Raw genomic sequence first — 26,988 nt, 5'->3', positions numbered from 1 at the left:
CCCTTTTGTACACTGTTGGTGGGAATATAAACTGGTACAGCCACTATGGAAAACAGTTTAGAGGTTCCTCAAAAAAGTAATAATAGAACTATCATATAATCCAGCAATCCCACTTTTGGGTATATACATAAAGGTTAAAAAACAACCATTATCTTGAAGAGATATCTGTTCTCCCATGTTCATTACAGCATTGTGCACAACAGCCAAAGGAAACAACCTAAGTGTTTGCAACAGATAAATGGATTTAAAAAAATGTAATATGCAAAACAGGTCCTCAAAAAACATTACTTCATTCAAGATTGTTTTAAAACATTAATGAGATGCCATAGGAACTTAACTCTTGTTTTATATCAATTCGCCTATGGTAAAAATGGTTCATTATAGGTCTTTTCACGTAAAGTGACAGAACCTATAGACAACATTGAGATTCACTGTGTATACAATGGAGTATCATTCACCCTTTAAAAATAAGAAAATCCTGTTAGTTCTAACAATAAAGAACCCAGGAGGGCATTATGCTAAGTAAGATGAGCCAGACAGTGAAAGACAAATACTGCATGGCATCATTTATATGTGGAATGTTAAAAAAAAAAAAAAGTAGCCCTAGCCAGTTTGGCTCAATGGATAGCGTGTCGGCCCATGGAAGAGTCCCAGGTTTGATTCCAGTAGGTCCCAAGGGTACATGCCTCAGTTATAAGCTTGATCCCCAGCCCCAGTCGGGGTGATTTCGGGAGACAAGCAATCAATGTGTCTCTGTCTCCCCGCTTCCTTCCACTCTCTCTAAAAATCAATGAAAAAAGATCCTCGAGTGAGGATTAACAACAACAAAGTTGCCTGTAAATGCAAAATCATGGCCCTGAACTGACCTGTTGTATTAATAAACTCACTAAATTGTGTGGATGTAAAATTTTGATGACAATACAAACAAAAAGGTAAAAAAAAAACACAACACACAAAAAAACACCTATTTAGAAAGAATTGGGTAGTGCTGGAGTCTAGAAGCTTGGTTGGGTTCAAATTTCAGTTCAGTCATTTTTTCATTTGTATGACCTAAGACAGGTAAGCCTTCTTTTGTTTCCCCATCTATAAAATGGCGATAACAGTACCTACCTCACAGTACTGCTGAGGATTGACATCAGTGTGAACAGAGTGCATCTCTAAGCTACTCTGTGGTAGGAAAAGATACAAAAAGAAGAGTCTAGTTGTCTTCAGAGAATTCAGTCTAAACAAAAAATGATAGCATAACAAAATATAGAAGTATAATAATCATTAAATACTATAGGGGGCTAACATATGCTTAACCCAGGGTCAAGGAAAGTTTTCTAGACCCTTAGTATATTATCTTAAAAGATAAGCACAAAGGAAAAGAAAGATCTGTTCCAGAGAGAGGGAGCAATATGTAGAAACGCAGTGGGATGAGGGAGCATGATGTACTGGAGAATTTGTGAGTACAGTACAGTAAAACCTTGATACAATGGAACAATATCGGCAAAGAAGTATCTGTTAAAACTGAAGGTCTATTATTTCCTGAATATATACATAAAAATTTGGCAAATTCGTTTACCCGTTTTTACTTATGTAGACACATTTATGTAATTAAAATTAAGTATATGTGAAAAGTTTAATTTCACAGAATGGTATTTTATATATATTACTGTAACTTTAAATTTATACTGAACAGATCTAGTAAGTACATGCATTCATCAGTCACCACGAGCAAACAAATGCACACGGCTGGAGCGTGGCTTAGTGCACATTGGAATGTCAGCTGGCACACGTTAAAACTGCTGCAGAAAGCCACACCATGCCAAGAAAGAATCAATTACTAGCGCAAAGCGGTGTGATTTTGTGCTAATCATCCCCCAAACATTGTTTACAAGCATTGATTTCTGGATTTAAAAAGTGGACAATAGCTGTAGAAAAAAATAATAACAACATGATAATTTATTTATAAACATATCTTGGTTAAAAGCATTTTAAAATTAAGAGGGTGTTAATTTTCACATGACATAACTAACAAACCAGAAATTTTGTCCATTAAATCCACGTGTGCAAAATCAAGGGTTTAGTATGTTTAGGAGAGCAGAAAAAAAACAAAGGGATAGAAAGGTAAGTAGAGATTCAATCATAAATCTTAAAATATCATAAGGATATAAATTTTAACTTCAACGAGGAGAGTGGTAAGATTTTAATCATGGAAATAATATGATATTTACATTGTTGCACAGCCACTGCTAACAGCATAGATTAGAGACTAGACCAGGCAAGCAAAACTGAAGTTAGGGAACCGTTTACAACAGCGGTCACCAACCTTTCGGACCTCACGGACCACCGATTGGCGACCACTGATTTAGAAAGCCTATACAGAAACTCTGGCAAGATGAGAATGATGGCAAGATAAATGTCTACAGGACCATAACCATATACTGGCTGAGTCTTGATGTCCATTCCCAATAACACTGCTGTATTTCAAATTCTCATTTCCTCTAGTTTAAATTCCCATAATAATCTCCTTGACTTTCCTGAATTAGACCCAAGTTCCCCATGGAAAGCTGATTTATCTCCCCCTGCTAAAAAACCTTCAATAACTACTTTTACGAAACCTAACTTTTATTTTCTTACATGTCAAAATTGGTGAACAAAGAACTTGAAACTACGGGGAGGAAAGAAAAGCAGACTCAATAAAAGCATTATTAACATAATAACAACTACTATTTATTGAGCACTTATTGTTTACCAAGCATTTAAGTTTTCCATGTATTATCTACTCATACTCTGAGGTACTTTTCATAGATGAGGAAACTAACTTAACAGGACCTGACTTTAAAAGTTTTCCTAGCCCTAGCTGGCCTGCGGACTGAAGGATCTCGGGTTTGATTCTAGTCAAGGGCACATGCCCAGGTTGCAGGCTCAATCCCCAGTAGGGGGCATGCAGGAGGCAGCAGATGAATGATTCTCTCTCATCATTGATGTTTCTATCACTCTCCCTTTCCCCACCTCTCAGAAATCAATAAAAATATGTCAAAAATAAATAAATAAATAAATGTTTTCCTAAAAAGTGTAATTCTCAGAAGATGACCGCGGTGCTATAGTTTTCTTCTCTCCAAAACCCCATATATTGGATACAATGAGACAGCAAAGCCTAAAACCAATAAACAAAAACTTTTACAACAAAACTAAACTAGCTAACAAGGAAGTTACACACACACACACACACACACACACGCACACACACACACACCTCAAAAAATGGGTCAGGAGCAAGTGATAATCCTTTCACCTGTGTATTATCAAGACCTGTGCAAGGAAAAAAAGAAAAAGAAAGACCTATGCAGAGAAAGCAGAGAAAAGTCACGGTGCACCTGAAGGACCTAGGAATAAATAGGAAAAGCACAAAACTCCAATAGATATTCACTAGAAGTCATGGCAGGACAATTTGGGAACAGCAGCTGAAAGTGAGATGAGTTCTGCCTACTCCAGAAGTGAGCCCATACATTCAGAGAAAGCTGAAAGGAAGAAGCCGTCTTGCCCCCATGAGCTCTTGCAAGTGATCCAACCAACTCCCATCCAGAGATGACCCCACAATGAGAAAGGAACAATACAGACGAAGGTCTAAATGAAAGTAGAAGTAGAGAAGAAAGCAAACTGCCATGTTCTTAAACACTTCACAAAAACACAATGAAAGAGCTCTGTGAAGTTAGAAAAGATACTCTGAACCATGCCTCCTCAAAGTTCAGGAAAACTAACTTCATATAAAAACACAATAAAAATATATTCAATATGAAGTTATAAGAAAAAGTGGAGAATAAGGAAAACATCCATATAGACAACAAAAGGAAGCTAAAAATTTTGGACTTGTCCAAAATCAGATCATAATTGTATGATACTATTTCAAAATTAACTAAAGACACTGAAACAAATGATACGAGTCAGAATTAAAAAACGAAGTGATAAAATTCAGCAAAGAAATTGAAATAAAAACATTACTTTGAGAAATAAAGACTAAACTAGAAAGTACACAAGAACAAATGAACATAGCAGGTAATACCAGTAAAAGGAGAAAATTTTTAAAAATTCAAAATGGAATGAACAGAAAAATGTTCACTCTGAAAGACACTTGAGAATGAAAAGACAAGCCACATAGTACCAAATTATCTATACATATAAAAGGCTAATATGTTAAGTGTCCAACCGTCCAGATAATGACGTCACATAGCAATGCCCAGCTTCCTCTCTCTCTAGAGACTAGCCTCCTTATGGTTTCTTCAGCCCAGGAACAGGACCTGCTTTATAGCCAGGTGCAAACATTTCACACTTTAACCAAATGACTATGAAGTGTTTTCCTGTGCCTCGTCTCATTTGATCCTCACAAAAGTCCTGGAGTAGGTAGATAGGAGACGTGGTGGAATCCTATTTTCTTTTCATTAGCCAGAAAACGGAGATTTTAAAAGCTTAGAACCTTGACCTGACTGAAAAGAAGAAATGGTGGACATTGAAAATGACTTCAGGTTTTCTCACTACGCAGAAAATAGTCAAACACTGCGCAGTTAAATATTTCACCCTTTGTTCTCCCTGCGTGATCTATAATAATAATGTGCTTCGTGTTGCTATTTACTGCTGTGTTGCTGACAATTACCTGAAAGAGAAGCTGAGGTGCTTCACTGGGCTAGAAAAAGTTTAGCTAAATCAGAAAGCAGGTCTAATTAAGCAAGTTTATTCTATACGTATAAAAGGCTAAGTTGACTCGCTCACGCGCAACCATCTACACTAATAAAAGAGAAAAATGCTAATTGACCGTACCTTTGCTACGCTCACAGCCAGTCAGAGCAAGTATGCAAATTAAGCCAACAAAGATGGTGGTTAATTTGCATACGCTGAGGGAGGGAGGAGTGAAGACTGAAGACAGCATTGAAGGAAGAAGGAGGGAAAGCAGAAAGCAAGGCAGCTGCCAGAGGGAAAGCGCGGGCTGGACGGAGCGGGGCAGAGTGGGCGACACGCGGGGCCGCAGCAGCCGCTTGCGGGAATCTTCCTGCAACGGGCTCCTAGTATCTAATAAAAGAGTAATATGCAAATTGACCGCCACACCAAGACACAAGATGGCTGCCCCCATGTGGACACAAGATGGCTGCCACAAGATGGCCAGCAGGGGAGGGCAGTTGTGGGTGACCAGGCTGGCAGAGGAGGGCAGTTGGGGGAGACCAGGCCAGCAAGGGAGGGCAATTAGGGGGGACCCAGGCCTGCAGGGGAGGGCAGTTAGTGGGACTAAGCTAGCAGAGGAGGGCAGTTGGGGGGACCAGGCCTGCAGGGGAGGGCAGTTGTGGGTAATCAGGCCAGCAGGGAGGGCAGTTAGGGGTGACCAGGCCAGCAGAGGAGGGCAGTTGGGAGAGACCAGGTCTGTAGAAGAGGGCAGTTATGGGCGATCAGGCCAGCAGGGAAGGCAGTAAGGGGTGACCGGGCCAGCAGAGGAGAGTAGTTGGGGGAGACCAGGCCAGCAGAAAAGGACAGTTGGGGGGGAAGGACAGGCCTGCAGGGGAGGGAAGTTGGGGGAGGCCAGGCCTGCAGAGGAGGGCAGTAAGGGGTGACCAGGCCAGCAGGGGAGGGCATTTAGGGGTGACCGGGCCAGCAAGGAAGTGCAGTTGGGGGCAACCAGGCCTGCAGGGTAGGTCAGTTAGGGGCAACCAGCCTGGCAAGGGAGGGCAGTTAGGGGTGACCAGGCCAGCAGAGGAGGGCAGTTAGGGGCAATTGGGCCGGCAGGGAAGCAGTTAGGCGTCGATCAGGCTGGCAGTAGAGTGGTTAGGGGGTGATCAGGTTGGCAGGCAGAAGCAGTTAGGGGCAATCAGGCAGAGGCAGGCTAGTGGTTGGAAGCCAGCAGTCCTGGATTGTGAGAGGGATATCCGACTGCCCATTTAGGCCCGATCATACTGGGATCGGGCCTAAACGGGCGGTCGGACATCCCTCAAGGGGTCCCAGATTGAAGAGGGTGCAGGCTGGGCTGAGGGACACCCCCCCATGCACGAATTTCGTGCACTGGGCCTCTGGTACATATAATGCTCTCGCTGGTGCCAATCGCATGCATGTGTTTCGATCTCTCATTGTTGATTGTGAATTTGGTTGACACTTCTATCATAGGAAAAGAGCAAATAGCGATATTAAAGTATTTCTTCTAATTAATTTCCTTTCAATGTGCATGAATTCGTCCTCTGGGCCACTAGTATGTTAGATAAAAGGCTTGTATCCATAATATGTAAAGAACTCTTAAAACCCAACACAAGAACAACCCAGTTTTAAAATGGGCAGACTTGATTAACAACTTACCAACAAAGATATACAAATAGCAAATGAACATAAGGTGCTCTACATCATTACTTATTAGGGTACTACAAAATAAAACCTCTATGCAATATGCACTGATTAGAATGGCTAAAGTGAAAAAGACCGACCATACTAAGTGCTGAAAAGGCTGTGTGAAACTGAACTCAACTCCCATAATGCCAGTGGAAATGCAAACTGGTACAATCACTCTGGAAAAGTTTGACCATTTTTAAGAAGTAAACATAGTACAACCACCCCACTTCTATGTTTTGATCCAAAAGAAAAGAATACACGTGCCCATACAAAGATTTGCACACAAATGTTCACAGCAGCTTTATTTATAATTAAAAAACTGGAAATAACCCAAATATCCATCAACAGGAGAATGTATAAAAAACTGTAGGATTTCCATATAATACTCAAGTATAAAAGGAATGCAACTATTGATATCTTTAATATTGGATCAATCTCAAAATAATAATTTTCCTGAAATTAAAAAAAAAAAAAGCTGAAAAACTTGAAAATACATCTTCTAAAAACACACCACATTACCTGACTATACTGACCAAAAATCCCAACACTTAGAAAACTTACTGCACTTTAAAGAAAAAATTGTTTGTGAATCTAGGCAAAAAGAATAGGTGGTTTACAAAGTAAAGAAAATCAGGTTATCATCAGATTTTTGACAGTAACTCTTTAAATTGGGGGAGGGAAGAAACAATGAAATTAACATATTTAAGCTACTCAATGGCAAAAAATGTAAAATAAAGATTTTATTTTCACACAAACCGAACTTCAAGAACACAGGGCACAAAATGTTAGCAACACACAAGAACTCCATAAATACGTTTTCAAGAGCCTAAAGAATCCACTAGAGAATAAGCTTCTGACAACCAAACTGACTAGATACACCAACATAAGGATCAGTGGTGAGCACTACATATATAACTAACATAAAACTGAAAGTAAATGATTGATAAACAATCATGCTCAAATAATGTAGACACCAACTAATTTTTTTCAATTGTAGCTAAAATTGGGAGAGTGCATGTAAAAAAATATTTAACATTCTTAGTAGGAATTATATTGGTGGTGTATAATGTTCAAGTCAGTAATTATGGAATATACTAACTCTACTAAGCCCTTAAGAACTAGGATTTTTGGTGTGGAAGAAGTAAAAAACCCTGAAGTCCTAATTTTGAATTTGAAGTAATATGAATCATGAAGTATTTTATCTAGTTCTGTCCACTGAAGAGGCCATAATGACCAATTCAATATAATAAGCATCTCTAGCACCCAGATTTTAGTCTTTAAACTCCCATTTTCCACTAAAAGAAGACAGGGCTTCTTCAAGAAATGGCTGATTCCAGGTCTGGGGCTGGAAATAAACTTAGAACATATTATTATACCAGAGATAAGGATTCTATCAAAGACTATTATGCTCAAGTCAAAAGATTCTAGAATCAATTAGAAGAGGTTCCCACTGGCCAAAGAGACAATTTGATTATCAAGAAGAAAACTGCAACTAAAATCCATCAAATTATTTATATCATTATTAAAACCATCACGTTTCTGTTTATTCACCACCTATTAAGTTAGAAACTGTAACCTTTGGAAAAGTGTTGCTCCATTTTCAGAAGTAACCTTTTCAACATCAAAGTAATATTCTTGAAATTGCCAAAAACAACCTGGGGGTTGTTATGGATAGACAGATAAGAAGATATCTCCCTTTTCATAACAGTTTGATACCCCATGTTTTGGCATCTTCCCCAACTTCCTACAACAGTGTTCACAGGTAGTTTTTAATAGACCAGGAAGGAAAATTGTTCCAAAGCTCTTTAATCTTCCACCAACCTCCTCCTCAGTAAGAACCTATACTTATAATACTAAAATCTCTCTAAAGCTAAAAACACAAGTCAAATCAATTTTAAAAAGTAGCCTATTGTCCAGGAGAGGCCGCGCGCCCCTGGGTCCGGGTGAAGCCACGCGCCCCTGGGTCCTGGTGAGGCTGGATCCCGGGACTGGGTGAGGCCGCACATACCTGGGTCCGGGCGAGACCAAACCAGAGGGAGTCGGACCTGCATTACCACCATTTGTCCACCATCCAGAGCTGAAAAGTCAGTGCCGACATGTTCACATAAGGAACTGGTATACATTGAAATTGGATCTCAAAAGAACGGTTGGTCCAGAAAGAAACTTACTATAGACTGATTCATTTGCCTGTCAGCATAACTATTATTGCTCGTCTCACATTCGGTTCTTATAAGTATATTTCTAGTAACACATGATCTCACTCATCTAGGGGAAATGATGAACAACATAGACTGATGAACAAGAACAGACCCAGAAACAAGGAGGCGTCGATCGGACTGTCGGGCCTCAGAGGGAGGGTAGGGGAGGGTGGGGGTAGGGGGGAGAGATCAACCAAGGGACTTGTGTGCATGCATACGAGCCTAACCAGTGGTTAAGGACAACAGGGGGGTGGGGGCATTCATGGGGAGGGGTGGGGGATGGGAATGGGGGGATGAGGACAAATATGTGACACCTTAATCAATAAAGAAATAAAAAAAAAGTAGCCTAGGCTATCACTGATTTTCATTCTATAAACAAAGTTGCATCTTATTGACGAGAATAAAAACAGAACTATAGAAGTCTTATCTTAAGCAACTCATTCATCCTAAAACATCAGAGACCTGACTTCCTGTTCTTTACATTTTCATTTTATGTTATAACCTTAGAAGTTAGACAAAGCTCAGTTTAGCTATAAATGACAGAAACCGCAAGTTTCAGTATTAAAAGTTAAGGCATACCCATGTTGATTTAAAAAAATAACAAAGGCTAAATGTATAATAAAGCTAAATGTATAAGCATCAGTTACTTAAATGATAAATTGTAAAATATTTTCCATACTCAATAGACAACCTACCACTACCAATCATCCTTTACAATAAAAGCCTAAAATACTAAGTATCCAGTAGGCCATTGAACCAATCAAAGAGTAATCCTACATAATAAAATGGTAATATGTAAATTACCATCACTCCGCTACGCCCACGATTGGGCCAGCAGGAGGCGCAGGGGGCGGGACTCAGGGTGGCCGGGGTGGCCAATTGGGCGGGCAGGACGTCTGCGCCATGGCTGTGCTGCGGCACAGAAGGGGCCTCTGGGGCAGCGAGCCCACGTCCTGCTGCTGACCATCAAAAGCAGGGAGCGAAAGCGTGGGAGCTGGCTGGCTGTCCGCTCTGGCACCAGGCCTTTCAAAAGAAAGCCTCCGCCGCGCCGGAGGCTTTCAAAAGGCCTGGTGCACCAGCGGACAGACAGCCAGCTCCCCCGCGATCGAAAGCGGGGAACTGTGTGTCCACTCCAGCACCAGCGGACCCCCTGCCATCAAAAGCGGGGAGCAGGCTGCTAGCAGTGTCCGCGGAGCGTGCTAGGCTTTGCGGGGCAGTGGATATGGCCTGGATGGCAGGTTAGGCCTAGGGGACCCTACACGTGCATGATTTAATCATGCACTGGGCCTCTGGTATGTTAATGACATGCTAAGGCCACTAAATTGCTTGCTATAACGTGCACTGACCACCAGGGGGCGGCGCAGAACAAAGGAAGGCCCCAGCCGGGGGCCTCTAGTGATCCTACCCGTGCATGAATTTCGTGCACTAGGCTTCTAGTTTTAATACAAAATACTCTTATAATAAATGTACAAATACCTAATAAGGATGGCAGAGACACGTTAAGTCTTCTAACAAGGACAAGATAATTGTCTAGAAACATCAGGTTAAATTTAACCACTCCCCTGCCAGCCTGATTGATCCTAACTGCTCCCAGCCAGCCTGATTGCCCCTAACTGCCCTCCCCAGCAGGCTTGGTCAACCCTAACTGCCCTCCCCTTGAAAGCCTGGTCCCCCCCGCAACTGCTCTCCCCTGCAGGCCTGGGTCCCCCCAACTGCCCTTCCCTGGAGGCCTGGTCACCCCCAACTTCCCTCCTCTGCCGGCCTGGTCAACCCTAACTGCCCTGCCCTGCAGGCTTGATCGCCCCCAACTGCCCTCCCTTGCAGGCCTGGTCCCTCCCAACTGCCCTCCCCTGCTGGCCATCTTGTGGTGGCCATCTTGTTTCCATATGGGGGCAGCCATCTTTGACCACATGACAGCAGCCATCTTGTGTGTCGGAGTGATGGTCAATTTGCATATTACTCTTTTATTAGATAGGATGGCCAATGAATTTTATCCAAAAGGGAAGACAGTTTGTTCAGACCTGATAAGCAGAATAATGCGAGAGGTTTTAAAGTATTTATCTCCAGATAATTTAACATAATCTTGTGTATCAAAATTCTGAAAGTAAAAAATGCTTTTTGTAGAAAGGGGTAAGTATAGACCAAACAGCAACTAGAAAGAAGGAGTGGCAATCTAAGCATTTATGATTTAGACATCAATTTATTTTTGAAATCGAGCATGTACTCATTTTTAGGTTTATCTATATTGGGCACCAGTCAGTCATTTTGAACAAAATTTTTTTTTTTAGATTATATTGAGTTTTTTCCCCTAAAACCTAAATGAAGGGCAACCAAGATGGCGGCATAGGTAAACACCTGTACTTCCTGCCTCTCACAAATACATCAAAATTACAACTAAAAGACAAAACAAGTATCATCCAGAACCATGGGAAAGCTAGCTGAGTGGAAGTTCTACAACTAGGAAAGGAAAAAGCGCATTGAGACTGGTAGGAGGTGTGGTGGCGCGTGCAAAACAAACTGGCAACTGGGTGCACTGTTGTTTTTTTCAATCGGGAGGGAGATACAAGCTCCCGATTGCTCTGAACTCCAGTTATGGGTGAGACTCTGGGGACCCAGATTCATAAGGGGAGAAACTGGTCTGGCATCGGGCCAAAAGGCAAGGGTGGCTTTCTCTCAGAGGTGCTCCCAGCAATCCTTGTTCCTGCATGGAGGCACAGGACACAGAGACCCAGAGATCACTCTAGTGCAGGGCTGATAGTCAGCCATTGCTGTTTGCTCCTCACTGGTGATTCCCAGAGACCCCACCCTACCCAATTTACAACCCCACCCAAGCTGTGCACAGAGGCTTTTTCATATGAATGGCCTGTCCTTTCTGAAGCCTAAAACCTAATAAATCTGCAGCTGGGTCAAGGAGTTCCAAAGCTTCCAAAAGAAGGCCCAACGCCCGACAACAGCAGTCAGACTTGCTTCCCAGCTGGAGCTCATCTGGGCACTTCCAAAAACCCAAACTAAGAGGAGGAATCTACAGATCTCTCTGTAGCTCCTGCTGAGTGGCCTCAGGCAGAGTGGCCGACTTTGCACCTCCTTGGAGATCCAAGAGCCAGTGTACCCAAAAGTCAGTATGAGACCATACCAGATTATAACTCTTCACATCCATAAGCAACACACTCAAGGGATAGACTCAGTGAGCACCAAAGCCCCACTGAAGCAAGTCTTGCCCCATAAGGGTGTCTCCAGCACAGCAGTTCTTCCATTGTAGACAAAGCTGGTCCTCACAGCCAATTGGCCTGGAGGTCAATTCCTCCCAATGTTACCAACAGCAATCAAGGCTTAACTACAACAAGACTGTGCACACAGGCCACAAAGGGGTGCACCAAGAGTGTCCACCTCAGGTGATTGGAGAGGCTGAGCCACTGGGTCCTATAGGACACCTAGCACACAAGACCACTCTATCAACACAGGGAAGCAGCCAAAATACAGGGACAAAGAAACATGCCACAAATGAAAGAAATGGAGGAAAGCAAACTACTGGATATAGAGTTCAAAACCATGGTTATAAGGTTACTCAAGAATCTTCTAGAAACCTCCAAGAATTTTAGTGAGACCCTCAAGGACATGAAAAAGGACCAACTAAAAATTAAGCATACACTGACTGAAATAAAGAATAATATACAGAGATCCAAAAGCAGACTAGAGGATCGTAGGAATCAAGTCAAAGATTGAAAACACAAAGAAGCAAAAATCACCCAACTGGAAAAGCAAAAAGAAAAAAGAATCAAAAAATATGAAGATAGCCGAAACCAGTTTGGCTCAATGGATAGAGCGTCAGTCTGCGGACTGAGGGGTCCCAGGTTCGATTCCGGTCAAGGGCATGTACATTGGCTGCGGGCACATCCCTGGTGGGGGGTGTGCAGGAGGCAGCTGGTCAATGATTCTCTCTCATCTATGTTTCTGGCTCTCTATCCCTCTCCCTTCCTCTCTGTAAAAAATCAATAAAATATATTTTTTAAAAAATTAAAAGAAAATATGAAGATAGTGTAAGGAGCCTCTGGGACAACTTCAAGCGTACCAACATCCGAATTATGGGGGTGCCAGAAGAGAGAAAGATACTGAAAACCTATTTGAAGAAATAATGACTGAAAACTTCCCCCACCTGGTGAAAGAAATAGACTTACAAGTCCAGGAAGTGCACAGAACCCCAAACAAAAGTAATCCAAAGAGGACCACACCAAGACACATCATAATTAAAATGCCAAGAGCAATTAAGCCTTGGAGAGAAACCAAGATGGCGGCATAAGGTAAACACCTAATTGTTGCCTGCCACAACAATTTTGAAACTACAACTGGAAAACAGAGCGCACACCGTCCAGAACCACCGGAAAGCTGGCAGAGTGGAAAACCTACAAATAGAGAAAAAAAGAGAGGGGGACGCTGAGCCTCAGGAGCTGTGGAGGTGCGGAGATCTGTGAGCGCAAAAAGGGCGGGTGGCTGAATACGCAGCAGGCTTGCTCGCAGCGCACAGAGAGGGAGGGCAGCAGACGCTGCGTGGCTAGCTTTCTCGTTTGGGAGAAAAACAAAACCTCCCGACTGCACTGAAATCCAGCTGCGGTCGGGGAGAAACTGGTCTATTTGGCAGCGGGCGAGGCTCGAAAGCTGCCTTCTCACAGAGGCTCACAGCCATTGATTAGGGCACAGAGAAACCTGCCCTCTTAGGGCGGCGCGGACGGAAACCAAGTTTGTCTGCGCCATTCTGAGACTCCGCCCCACCCAAGCTGAGTACAGCCCTCCCAGTGACTGGATTTCTCGTTCGGGAGAAAAACAAAACCTCTGGTCTGCACTGAAATCCAGCCCCAGCTGGGGAGAAACTAGTCTGTTAGGCAGCGGGAGAGGCTCGAAAGCTGCCTTCACTCAGAGGCGCGCGGCCATTAATTCGGGCACGGAGAAACCGCCCCTCTTAGGGCGGAGCAGACGGGAAACCAAAGCTTGTCTGTGACACCCTGAGACTCCGCCCCATCCATGCTGAGCACAGAAGCTCTCCCAGCGGAGACACTGCTGATCCTCACAGCCAACTGGCTTGGAGATCAACTCCCGCCAGTGATACCAACAATCCCAACCACTCTGAACTCCAGTTTCTGGGGACACGTGGGGGACCCAGACGCCTACGGGACTCTCTGCCATCGGTCGGAGAGTGAGAGTGACTTTTCTGTCGGTGTGGACGACACCAGATTTCAACCACTCTCATAAGGGACACATTCAAGAGGCAGACTCAGTGAGCACCAAAGCCCTACTGTGTCTCCAGCACAGCAATTCTTCTGTTATAGACACAGCAGGCCCTCACAACCAATTGGACCGGAGGTCAATTCCGCCCAGTGTACCAACAGCAATCAGGGCTTTTAACTACACCAAGACTTTCCACTCAGCCCACAAAGGGGTGTAACAAGAGCGACCACCTAGGGTGATTGGGGAAGCTGAGCTACCGGCCCCTATAGGTCACTGACCACACAAAGCTACTCCATCAACACAGGGAGGCAGCCAAAATGTGGAGACATCGAAGTATGTCACAAGTAGGAGAGATAGATTAAAGCAAACTAATGGACGACACAGTGTTCAGAACCATATTTATAAGGTTACTCAAGAATCTTCTAAAAACCGCCAAGAAACTTGAAGAGACCTTCAAGGACCTAAATGAGAATACCAAAAAAATGGAAAAGGACCAGTCAGAAATTATGCATACACTGTCTGAAATAAAGAATATACAGAGTAGACCACCGCACCCGAAGAGTCAAACCAAAGATCTGGAATATGAGGAAGAAGAAAACACCCAACCAGAGAGGCGGAAAGAAAGAAGAATCCAAAAGTGTGAGGATAGCATAAGGAGCCTCCGGGATGGCTTTAAGCGTATCAATATCCGAATTTTTGGGGTGCCAGAAGAGAGAGAGCAAGATACTGAAAACCTATTTGAAGAAATAATGACAGAAAACTTCCCCCACCTGATGAAAGAAATAGACTTACAGGTTCAGGAAGCGCACAGAACCCCAAACAAGAGGAATCCAAAGAGGACCACACCAAGACACATCATAATTAAAATGCCAAGGGCAAAAGACAAAGAGAGAATCTTACAAGCAGCAAGAGAAAAACAGTTACAGTTACCTACAAGGGAGCACCCATATGCCTGTCAGCTGATTTCTCAACAGAAACTATGCAGGCCAGATGGGAATGGCAAGAAATATTCAAAGTGATGAATAGCAAGAACCTACAACCAAGACTACTCTACCCAGCAAAGTTATCATTCAGAATTGAAGGGCAGATAAAGAGCTTCACAGATAAGAAAAAGCTAAAGGAGTTCATCACCACAAAACCAGTATTATATGAAATGCTGAAAGGTATTCTTTGAAAAGAGGAAAAAGAAGGAAAAAGTAAAGATAAAAATTATGAATAACAAATACATATCTATCAACAAGTGAATCTAAAAGTCAAGTGAATTAAAAATCTGAGGAACAGAATAAACTGGTGAACATAATAGAATCAGAGGCATAGAATGGGAGTGGATTAATAATTCTCAGGGGGAAAGGGGTGTCTGTGTGGGGGGTACAGGAAGAGACTGGACAAAAATCATACACCTATGGATAAGGACAACGGGGGGGAGGGAACCGGGTGATGGGGAGATATGGGGGGAAAAAAGGAGAAACAATTGTAATAATCTGAACAATAAAGATTTATTTTAAAAAAATAATAAAAATAAAAATAAAAAAAATAGAATGCCAAGAGCAGCCGAAACCGGTTTGGCTCAGTGGATAGAGCGTCGGCCTGCGGACTCAAGGGTCCCGGGTTCGATTCCGGTCCAGGGCATGTACCTTGGTTGCGGGCACATCCCCAGTAGGGGGTGTGCAGGAGGCAGCTGATCGATGTTTCTCTCTCATCGATGTTTCTAGCTCTCTATCCCTCTCCCTTCCTCTCTGTAAAAAATCAGTAAAATATTTTTTTAAAAAATGCCAAGAGCAAAAGACAAAGAGAAAAACAGTTAGGTACCTACAAGGGAGTACCCATAGGATTGTCAGCTGATTTCTCAACAGAAATTATGCAGGCCAGAAGGGAGTGGCAAGAAATATTCAAAGTGATGAATAGCAAGAACCTACAACCAAGATTACTCTACCCAGCAAAGCTTTCATTTAGAATTGAAAGTCAGATAGAGAGCGTCACAGATAAGAAAAAGCTAAAGGAGTTCATCACCACGAAACCAGTATTATATGTAATGCTGAAGGATATTCTTTAAGAAGAGGAAGAAGAAAAAGGTAAAGATTAAAATTATGGGCAACAAATACATATCTATCAACAAGTGAATCTAAAAATCAAGTGAATAAAAAATCTGATGAACAGAATAAACTGGTGAATATAATAAAATCAGTGGCATAGAAAGGGAGTGGACTGACAATTCTCAGGGGGGAATAGGATGTAAGGGGTGTGGAAAGAGACTGGACAAAAATCTTACACCTATGGATGAGGACAGTGTGGGGGGTGGGGATTTAAGGGCCTGGTGTGGGGTGGGAACCAGGTGGAGGGGAGTATGGGGGGAAAAAGAGGAACAACTATAATAATCTGAATAATAAAGATTCATTGTAAAAAAACACACCTAAATGGTTCCATTTTTTAAATGCAACAAATATAAAATTGAACAACACATCATAATCACATTCTTAACACATTGTGGACCAGTAGTTTTATTGCTAGCTTTTACCAGTGGCCAGATAAGGTCTACTGAACGAGTACAAAAAACGTTTTACGTAAGTGTTAAAAGCACACTTTAAAATTAAATACCCATTGCATTTTGAAGCTATTTATTACATGTTCTTACAAGCTAATATCTTTTTAAAGAAGTCTTTTGATTGGCCACAAGCCTTAGAACAGAAAACACGAGAATTCTCGTGATCCGTCTGCAATATGTTAAGTTGGCTGGTAATTTTAATAAAGCATTAAGGAGGTTCAGCTTGTCCATATTACCACTAAAGCAAAGAGTTGTTTTTTTTTCCTTTCTTCTATCTAAAATTAGGCTAGTTAATGCCCTAGCTCAGTGGTCAGCAAACCACGGCTCTTTGGCCCCTTGAGTGTGGCTCTTCCACAAAATACCACATGCGAGCGCACATGTACAGTGCAAATGAAACTTCATGGCCCATGTGCATAAGTCGGTTTTCAGCCTGGGGGAGTCTATTTTGAAGAAGTGGCGTTAGAACACTCAAGGGGCCAAAGAGCCGCATGTGGCTCACGAACAGCAGTTTGCCAACCACTGCCCTAGCTGGTTTGGTTTATTGGAAAGCGTCAGCCTGCAGACTAAAGGGTCCCGGGTTTGATTCCAGTCTGGGGCACATACCTGGGTTGTGGGCTCGTTCCCCAGAAGGGGGCATGCAGGAGGCAGCCAATCAGTGATTTTCTCTGAAACATCATTGATGTTTCTCTCTCTCTCTCCCTCTCTCTTCCTCTCTGAAATCAATAAAAATAGTTCCTGTGCACAAATTCATGCACCAGGCCTCTAGTTTGTTAATAAAGCCAAAGTAAATATTCACCACTTGTCGAAGCATACATTCTTATAGTATAGACTTCAAAAAGAAAATTTTAAAATAGGCAATAAGTAGGGGAACCCACAGAAATTCCACTTATTAAACCTGCATCTAAAGAAACCTTTCTCCCTCCGGCTCCCCACTCCCTATCCAAAGACAAGACTACAAGCAAGTCACCTAAACTACACTGCTCTCTAGGAATTAACTTTGACCAAGTGTGAAAACAATTCCTGCTAACCAAATACTCTCACAACAATGCAGTGAAATGTTCCTTTTGAAAACAGAACTTCATTGTATAAGTTTTAGATTTACAACATTTGGAAACCAAGCCTAATAAAATGCTGAGCAGACATAACAAGTTAGCTATCCTAGAAAGTTTACAGAACACTCAAAACTGTAGCATCTGGAATCTGTCAGATTTATCACCCTGATTTCTTAAATATGTGGGTATTTAAGGTGTCATATTTAAAATGACACCTTAAATACCCACATACATAAATATGAAAACAAAAGGTTGGCTGTAAGACAATATGAGAAAATACCACCAAAAAAAGAATCTGAAATAGAATCAAGCCACAAAAATCCTGGAAATAAGCCTGTTACGGCGAAAAAAGGGTCATGAATGGAATACCCATCCTTCCTTCCTCAAGCTCTTTCAGACAACTAAGCTTTCTAAATGTACCAAGGCATTTTTAAAAATTCATTACAAATCATGCATAAAAAAAGTATATATGCACTTAGTGACTGCTTTAAATGACTGGGGCTTTACACAGATTATTCAGTTCTGAAATACACTTTTCCCCCTTTCCCAAACAATTCTGAATGATACATCGGTCTATAACAAGGAATATGTTCTCAACTCACATTGTTTCTCCAGTCTTGGCCACATGACAAAGAAATTGATCCAGGACCGGACAAACTTCCTTTTTCCCCCTCTTCTCAAAATCTAGGTAAGGGAAGAAAGAACAGTTATCAGTATTCCTCATAAGCCCACCAACCATTTCCAAATGCCCTCTAAAAACCAAGTTTCTTTCCAGTCCTTCCTCATATTAAGAACAAGAAAAAAAGTTAGCCTCTCAACCAAATATCCACTTCAACTCTCCTAGTTGTACTTCCACGTGTCAATCTCTTCACGGATAACATCTTCCTAAAGAGGGCACTAACTTCACAAACCATCCTTAACTCAGTGTTTCTCAAAGTGTGTTCCGGGGGAACAACAGCGTGAGCTTCATCTGAAAATCCGATTAAAATTAATGTCCAAGGACCCAATGCATTGTTTATCTAACTGATGTTCAAACATCTGCATTTTAGGAAACACCAGCCATCTCACGCAGCTGTCCCCAGATGATTCCGGGTATCAAAGCGTAATTCTCAAAAGGCTGAAATCACACCGTTGTTAGAAAACCAGTTCTCAAACCTGTTGCTCGGAAGACGACCACCTTAGAATTAGGACCGAATGATGACTCCAGAAGCTCTGAATTTCCTGAGACACAAATTTCAAGTTGCTCCCCCACCCCCCAAACCTTTTGCTTTTTCCCTCTAACTCGACGCCTGGCGTGCGGGGCCTGACGAGGACTGAGCCGGTGCCCGGAGCAGCGGGACAGGATCTGGGGCCCCGACGCGAGCTCCCGGCTCCCCTCCCCCAGCCTAGACAGCGGCGGCGGACACAAAGCCCGGCTCCGGCGGGAGGGAGCTGCCCACAGGGCTCCCGACCCCAGGGAGCGGGAGGGGGATGGGAGCCGGGAAGCGCACCTGCCCCGCGCCCGGCCGGGTCCCAGGAGCCACCCGCCCCCCAGGAGAGGAGAGAAGGCCGCGGAGGGTGAGGAGGAAGGGAGAGCGGCAGCTACCCCCACCTTTCAGCGCCTCCTGCAGCCTCTCGACGTCCATGGCTTTCCGGAGTCCCTCGCAGCCTCCGCCTCCCTCCGCGGGTCTCCGGAGACCGGAAGGCCTACCCCCACCCCCCGACGCCCTCCCCCTGCCTCGCACACACTCCCGCACGCAGGCGACCAGGGGGTGGGGGGACCGAAGGGAGCCGGGGAAGCGAGCGAGAGAGCGAGACCGAGAGAATGAGCACCTCCCCGAGCCGCTACCGCCAGCCCTCCAACATGGCGCCGGCACGTCACCGCGCGCACGCTCCCCGCCGCCCCCGCGCACGCTCCCGCTGTCCCCGGGCACGCTCCTTGCCGTCTCCGCGCACGCGCGAGCCGACCCGGAACCGGAAGTAGCGAGACTGAGCGGGTCGCTGGACGCGGGCCTCTCCTGCGTGGGTGGCTCACAGGTGCGGGAGGGAGCTGCAGGCGGACTGGCGGAGCCTGAGTTGGAGGCAGACCCCTTCGACCGCGAGTCCCTGGCTTTGCTGGCTGTGTGACAATCAGTTTGCTGAGCCTCTCGGAGCCTCGCTTTCCGTGCGTATAACGGGACACTAGCGTGGACCACCCTAAGTAGCTGCTTTGAGAATGAAGGGAGACACCGCGGTCTGAGGACGCGGTAGAAATGCACTGAGTAGTATGAGTAAGGAGAACCTCTCCCTGCCAGAAGCTAACCTTCCTTACCGGTCCAGCCTTGAAGAGAAGCAACCTACACAGCAAAGTAATTAAAAACGTAGGGATTGGAACCAGCTGGAATCAAAGCCCAACTCAAGTATTTACTCCCTGTGTGACCCTGGACTACTTACTTAAAACTCTGGGAGCAAAGGCGCGGTCTCCTCATCTGAAAATGGAAGTTTGTAAAATAGCCATGAGGCTTGAGTGAAATGGTATGAAGTATTTAGCACAGTGTCTAGAACTTGTAAGCGCTCAGTTAACCAGCTGCAGTTTTCATCATTATAATTTTTATTACAATACATGAGCGCCCAGGAAGTTAGGGCAGAGACCTCAGAAGTCCTCTCCAGCCCTGATATTTTGCAAACGTGTAGCTAACTGGTCTGTAAAACAGCACCAGAACCCAGAACATTTGGCTCCCAGTCAGTGTGTGGACATTTTTATTATCTACTCTTGTCTCTAAGCTTCTCAAAAAAAAAAAAAAAGATAATGATTCCACCTTTTCTTCTGTCAACCAATGGTCATTGGCACCAATTCAATGCCAATAGGAATCAGCAATTAGGAGTGCAGGAAGGAAACTTTATTCAGTGGAACAGCAGGACTGCAAGGCACCTCTGACTGGGCAGCTCCGACCCAGTAGGAAAAACACAGTCTTCACCCCTGGGTGGAAAGGTAAAGTGGCTTCCGGAGTCAGAGGGGAGCTAACAGAGAGCCAGCAGCCCCTGGTCCTGCTCATCCTTATGCAAATGAGGATCCCAAAACCTCACTGTCTGATCTAAAAAGCACTACCATGATTGCTCAGAATGGAGCTGTTCTGCAGGCTTGTCGGGTGAAGATGCTAAGGAGGATATAGCTGCACAGCTCTGATCTGACGAAAAAAGTTTTGGTCCTGTTCTTTGAAATACAATTCCAGGCACTTTTACAAAGGTTGGCTCAGCCTGTAGGCAGGCAGTTCAGTGTATGATTTTCCCTGAAAGGCTGTTCATGTGAGAAGCCCCAGTTTAGACAGTTGCTAGGCTGTGCTTTTAAATTTGAGCCCAGTTTGCCACAGGAGCCCCTTTGGTAGGTAACTTCTTTCTTGGGGTTACACTTCTCAAAGCCATGAAAGGAAAGAAGGGAGAGAAAAGAGGGAGGAAAGAAGGCTATTTCTTGACTTGTCTTAAAAGGTGCAAATTTGGAGACAGCCATTACAACTGTTGACCCTCTTAAAAGACAGTGGTTCTGACCCTGAAGCTGGGTGGCAAATGTGACTAAAGCTTCCCTCCGTCCATGCCCAAAAAAACAAAAACAAACAACAACAAAAGAAAATCCCACACACAAAAACTTCTCTTGATGTTGCCATCAGACAACCAATCTCTGTGTCTTTAGACACTTTCATTGTTCAGAGCACCCAGTTCAATCACAAATAGCCTTGCAGTAGGTTGTAATACTACTTGGCGAGCACTTCCCTTGCACTAGATTTAGTTTATCATGGTCGCTTCAGGTCTGAAGGGGCTTACTCTCCATGTAGCGAAGCTTAGCCTCCATTTCTTTCCACTACCCTATCCTCTATTCAGGCAGATCTGTTCCTTTAAAAGCTGTGTGGGACAATACAGTTCCTGAGTCTTTCAATAGAATTCAGTTCTTCAGTCATACTAGCTTCATTTCAAGTATTCGATAGCCTCATGTGGCTAGTGGCTTCTCTATTTTACAGCATGAATGAAAAAAAAAAAATCCCATTATCACAAAAAGTAATTTTGGAACTTCTATTAGAGAATATCCATGCTAATTTCTTCCCCTTACTTCATCCCTTTTCATCAGATGTTCTCACTTGTGGATGCCTGAATTTCAAACACTGGATAAGGTCCTTTTCAGGAGACAAAGTACACACAGCAGTGATAGCCTAAGCCTTAGGGCCCTAAGGGAATCAGGGAAAGCTTCCCAGAGAAAGTGGTGTTTAAGCTGAGTCCTGAATTATGAGGAAGTAGTCAAGTGAAGTGGAGAGGAAGAGCTTTCAAACAGAAAAACCATAGGTGCACAGGCCTTAAAATGAGAGAGAAGAGCCAGGTGGGTTTTGAAGAACCATAAGAAATTCAGTCTGGCCCTAACTGGTGTGGCTCATTGGATAGAGCATCGGCCTGCGGACTGAAGGGTCCCAGGTTCAGTTCCAGTCAAGGGCATGTACCTTGGTAGCTGATCGATGTTTCTCTCATCGATGTTTCTAACTCTCTATCTCTCTCCCTTCCTCTCTGTAAAAAAAATCAATAAAATATATTTTAAAAAAAAAAGAAATTCAGTCTGACTTAAACTGAGAGTACAAGGAGAGAAGAGGAAAAGAGATGAGGCTGTAGAATTATTTATTTTGATTTCTTCCTTAAAGTTCTCTAGCCAACAGGCATCCCAATATCTGCAGTTACTAAAGCCTTGGAGGAAAACAATATAAATGTGACAGCCAGCCTCCAGAATCACCCTCAATGATCCTTCTCTCCTGGGATCCATGCCATAGGACAGTGTCCTCCCACTCTAATCAGAGCTGGTCTGGGTGACCAATAAGAATATGGCAGAAGGGTCCTGGCTGGGTGGCTCAGCTGGTTGGAGTATCGTCCAGTACAGCAAAGGGTTTTTGGTTCCATCCCCAGTCAGGGCACATACATAGGTAGTGGGCTTAATCTTCAGTCGGGTGGGTATGGGAGGCAACCGATGTTTCTCTCTCACATCAATGCTTCTCTCTCTCTCTAAAATCAATGACAAAAACATATCCTCCGGTGAGGACTTAAAAAAAAAAAAAAAAAGTATGGCAGAAGATATGGTGTTTGACTTCTGAGGCTAGGTCATAAAAGGCACTGTGGCTTCTACTTGAGCTCTCAAATTGTGCATGCTAGAGAAAGCCAGCTGCCATGCCATGAGAACATTATAGAGTAACTCCATGGAAGGGCCCAAAGGGAGAACTGAAGCCTTCGATGTGGGTTTTTCAAATCCAGGAAGCCCTTAGGATGACTGTAACTGATATCTGGACCATGAACTTAGGAGGATACAAAAATATATAATTTGTCCTGGCTGATATGGCTGCCTCCTGCATACCCCTTTTCCCCTTGGGACCAAGCCCACAACTTGGGCATGTGTCCTGACTGGGAATCAAACCAGCAACCTTTTGAAACATGGGACAACATCTGACCAGCTGAGCCATATCAGCCAGGACAAATTGATGTTGCACTCTCAAGTCGCTATTTCTCTCCCTCTCTCTCCAAAGATACATAAACTATTCCTTTATCTATATATATAAAAGCCTAAGTGACAGTCTGACCGTTCGACTGTCCAACCGGTAGCTATAATGCGCAATGACCACCAGAAGACAGATGCTCCAACTGGTAGCTATGACACCTACTGACCACCAGGGGGCAGATGCTCAAACAGGAGCTGCCGAGCTGTGGTGATTTGGCAGCTGCATTTCTCAGGTGATACACCTGTAACCAGAGAGGAGGGAGCCCGATTCTGGGGTGCATCACCTGAGAACTGCCCTCTCGCAATCCGGGACCCCTTGAGGGATGTCGGAGAGCTGGTTTGGGGTCTGATCCCCACAGGCCAAGCTGAGGGACCCCACCTGCGGGAGGGACCCTGCTCACTCCACAGACGCCCTTCAAGCCATAGTGCCGCCCCAGGAGTGGCCGAACAGGGAGGGGCCGAAGGAGGTTGGCTCCAAGGTGTGTCTGGCCTGTCTCGCCCAGTCCCGCCCCACTGGCCACCTTCTAATTAATTTCCTTTCAGTTTGCACTAGTCTATAATAATAAAAGCATAATATGCTAATTAGACCGAATGACCTTCTGGATGTCCTTCTGAATGAAGCTTTGGTGGCGGGGCCAAGCCACGGGCAGGCGAGCAGTTAGGGGTGATGAGGCAGGCAGGCAAGCAATTAGGAGCCAGCGGTCCCGGATTGCGAGAGGGTGCAGACCAGGCTGAGGGACCCCCTGCCATGCACAAATTTCGTGCACTGATCCTCTAGTATGTATATATAATTTAATCCTTGCAAAAATTACATGAGATAGATGATATTATTATCCTCACTTGACAGAAGAGAAAACTGAGGTATAAAGAAGTGAACTAACTTTCCCAAGGTCATACAACTGCATACAAGTGACTGACCCATGATTCAAACTTAGTTGGACTTCCAAGTTCCCAAATACTTTCTTATCCTCAAAAAGCTTGCAAACTACCAGGAGAGATTAAGATGTGAGTATTGACTCTGAAAAAAGTAGAAGGCAAGTGTGCAAATCAGGTTGTCAGAGACCTGTGAAATCTCTTCCAGGCAGGATAGAAGTTGCTCTTTAGAGAGGCTTCACTTAAAGACCAAAGATTCCAAACTATGAAGAAGAGTCTAATAGGAGAGGGAATGGAATTAACCAGGAAAACAGTCTGTGAGGACCTCCTAGATGCGAGGGAGAACTACATGGAACCTCTTCCTCCCTATGGAACTCAAGGTCTAATGGAAAAGATGAACCTTAAACAAACGTGAACATGCAGAAAGATTGGCCCACTGCTCTGGGTGTATGCAAAAGGAAAAAGCCTAAACTTGAGAAGACTGAGAGTAGGAGGTGGAAGGTGGAAGATGGAAACAGAAAGAGAAATGGGAGAGAAAAAACAGCCAGACTATTTCACAGAAAATATGCAAGAATCTTCTCATATCCAAAGGGAATTACTGGAATTTGGTCATCTCGCATACATGAGTCTGTGGGAAGGGACAGAAGAAGAAACTGAAGGAAAGTATAGAAAAACCTACACCCTGCCTGGAAGGGCTGGAGAACAGGGAAGAGGTGGACTAAACTATCACTAGAGAAAAGCCTTGGAGCCTTTCCAATTTTCATGGCCTTTCTTCATGACTTTTAGTTCTTATTTGTATGTCATCCTGGGTACTAGTGTGAGAATGAACCAGCGATCTTTGCTGTCAAAGAAAGGAGCTCGCCACCATCTTAGGTTCCACCATTTTTATATGACCTTCAGATTCTCAGGAAGCTGCCATCTTAGGCTCTGTCTTACCCCTCCCCATCCTCTGAATTAGTCAATTGTGCAATAATGGGAACCTGAGCTCTGAAGCCTGACCAATCAAGTCAGAGTTCAGAGTGAGGGGCAGGGCAGACCCGCATCAGAAAATAAAATCCAAAGGGACTTCTGTTGGGTGTTGTGGATGAAAGGAGCCACATGCTAACCTGACAAGCTCAGGGGAGTCCTGTGTGGCAGTCTTGAAAACTCAGAGACCTAAAATAACCACAAAAGATGGTCTGAAAATTAAATATTTCTAACTACAAACAGGTTATAGTGGGCAGTCATTCCTAGGCTGATATTTTCCCTGACAAAGATCAACTTAGATCAGTGATGGTGAACCTATGACACGCGTGTCAGCACTGACAAGCGTAGCCATTTCTGATGACACACGGCCGCAGAGGCGGCCGCATGCTGAGGATGAAACATTTGCTGCTCCTGAGGATGAAACATTTGTGAAATAATGTTTTTTTCCTCAAAGTGACACACTACCCGAGTTATGCTCAGTTTTTTGGCGAAGTTTGACACACCAAGCTCAAAAGGTTGCCCATCACTGACTTAGATCTTTCCTGAGCCCATTTGCCTTTTTGCCTCTAAGATAACATATCTGTGAAATGTCTGGGTAACTTTTAACTTCCTTTTTTTCTGGAGGCCCTGGGGCACAACCAAAAGTGGTGGGGGCCAAGACAGATGCCTCAAATTCCTTCATTATCATGTCAATTGTTCCTGTATCCACCTAAGTATGTGTCCATCATTTTACTTTTTATCCAATCCCAGGGGTTTCCCATCGTTTGACTTTATCCCACCTCCTTAATCCATCACCAATGAATTTCAAGTAACCCACCTATGTCCCTTCTTTGATTGCAATGTATAAATACAGATGTAACCCGGCATTCTTCGGATCACTATCGCAATTCATTGAGGTTTTGCTTCCTGGCATATGTCGACAGTTTGGCTCAAATAAACTCACTAAAATTCTTTACAGGTTTCAATGGTTTTTTTTTTCGTTAACATTACTTGGCGTAGTCGTGGCAGGATTCCAAAGAAAACTCACCCAGGATCATCCCTTGGACTTGGACTCAGAGCTAGGATCCAGCAAAGGGCCCGTTGAGCCCACCGGTTCTCCACCCATTGGGTGAACGTGGGTGAGTTGTCTCTTGGATCCAGGACCTTCCCTTGCTTTGGTAGAGGGTCTGACTTTATTTGAGCTGTGTTTTAAAATCCTCGAGGTGGAACCAGGGTTGACAGAACCCCAGGTTATGGGTTGGCAGAACCCAGGCTAAGGCGGGACTGGAGGAAAAAATGGGTGGCTGGTTTTGATTTTGGCTTTTCAATTGGAATTGCTGAGAGTCTGCGCAAAAATAACCTTCGCCGTATAAATGAGCTGAACTCATTCAGCTCCTAAGATAAAGGGGCAACATTTTTTTTTAAGAATAGTCCAATTCTGGGGTGTTCTTAGGTGACTAAGAATTTTGTGGAGGTGTCAGAAATGCAGGAGCCCCATCTGGAAGTTCCAACGCAACTGTAATTAACTAAATGGCTTTTCTAGGGGGCCATCATAAAGGCTTGGTCTGCCCGGGCCCCAAAACTTTTTTGTGGTTTTAGACAGCCGGGAGAGAAACTGAGGCCACATTTGACCTACTACATAACATATCTAAAGTTTGCTCAGACTTACAGATATATATATAGATATAGATATAGATATAGATATAGATATAGATATAGATATAGATATAGATATAGATAAATAAATTAACATGGGAAATTGTGCCTCCAAGGCTAAAGTTCCCAAGACCCCAGCCCTCATTTAATATTCCTGATAAGAAGCCTTTACTTGCAAGTACTTTACAGAAATGAGAAGATTTAACTAGAAAATATTAACTGAGGAATGGCCAAGAAAAATGCAGTTTGTTTGGGGTACCTATGTTAATATTTTGCATGCAGAAATTAGAAAATGCCGGCTCTGAAATTAAACTGAATGAGTATATGGGAAGCATATCTTGATTTGGAAACTAGAAACTACTAAGGAAAAGCATAGAAAAAAATTTTCTTCCAGTAAGATGGAAATTAATAAAAAAGATTTTCAGAGGCTGTCTCAGAACTATTCTGAAGTTAACAAATGTCTACAGCCATTTTTGAATAGTCCTTTGGGAATATACTGAAATTCTAGAGAGGGGCAGTTCCCGAACCGGGGACAAAAGACACTGCTTTGGTAATTTTAATGCTAGACATTCTCTGGTGTAAATTCTTAGTGTATTTTCTGCGCGCCTGTATAAGAGTGTTGATGTTTTTGTGTCTCTTTGTTGTTGTTTAATTTGTTGAAAGAAGAGGCAAGTTCCG

At 43.7% G+C, this 26,988-nt stretch overlaps 1 protein-coding gene across 4 annotated transcripts in view; it reads right to left on the bottom strand.

Moving 5' to 3' along the window:
* Nucleotides 1-19,234, bottom strand: part of PPP4R2 (protein phosphatase 4 regulatory subunit 2) — an 83,522-nt gene extending 64,288 nt beyond the window's left edge. For 2 of the 4 annotated variants that reach the window (XM_054729478.1, XM_054729479.1), the window contains exons 1-2: nucleotides 18,949-19,208; nucleotides 17,960-18,041 (exon numbers count right to left, since the gene is read on the bottom strand). In XM_054729478.1, the coding sequence (XP_054585453.1) occupies nucleotides 17,960-18,041; nucleotides 18,949-18,982 (116 nt within the window). In that variant the 5' untranslated portion in view covers nucleotides 18,983-19,208. Of the gene's footprint in view, nucleotides 1-17,959; nucleotides 18,042-18,948 lie in introns of all 4 variants that reach the window. The other 2 variants (XM_008154133.3, XM_054729477.1) reach the window with 2 other exon arrangements.
* Between the last annotated feature and the right edge of the window lie 7,754 nt (nucleotides 19,235-26,988).

Source organism: Eptesicus fuscus, chromosome 18 (genome assembly GCF_027574615.1).
Source record: "Eptesicus fuscus isolate TK198812 chromosome 18, DD_ASM_mEF_20220401, whole genome shotgun sequence".
Taxonomy (NCBI): Eukaryota; Metazoa; Chordata; class Mammalia; order Chiroptera; family Vespertilionidae; genus Eptesicus; species Eptesicus fuscus.
This window is presented reverse-complemented; position numbering and strand designations above follow the sequence as displayed.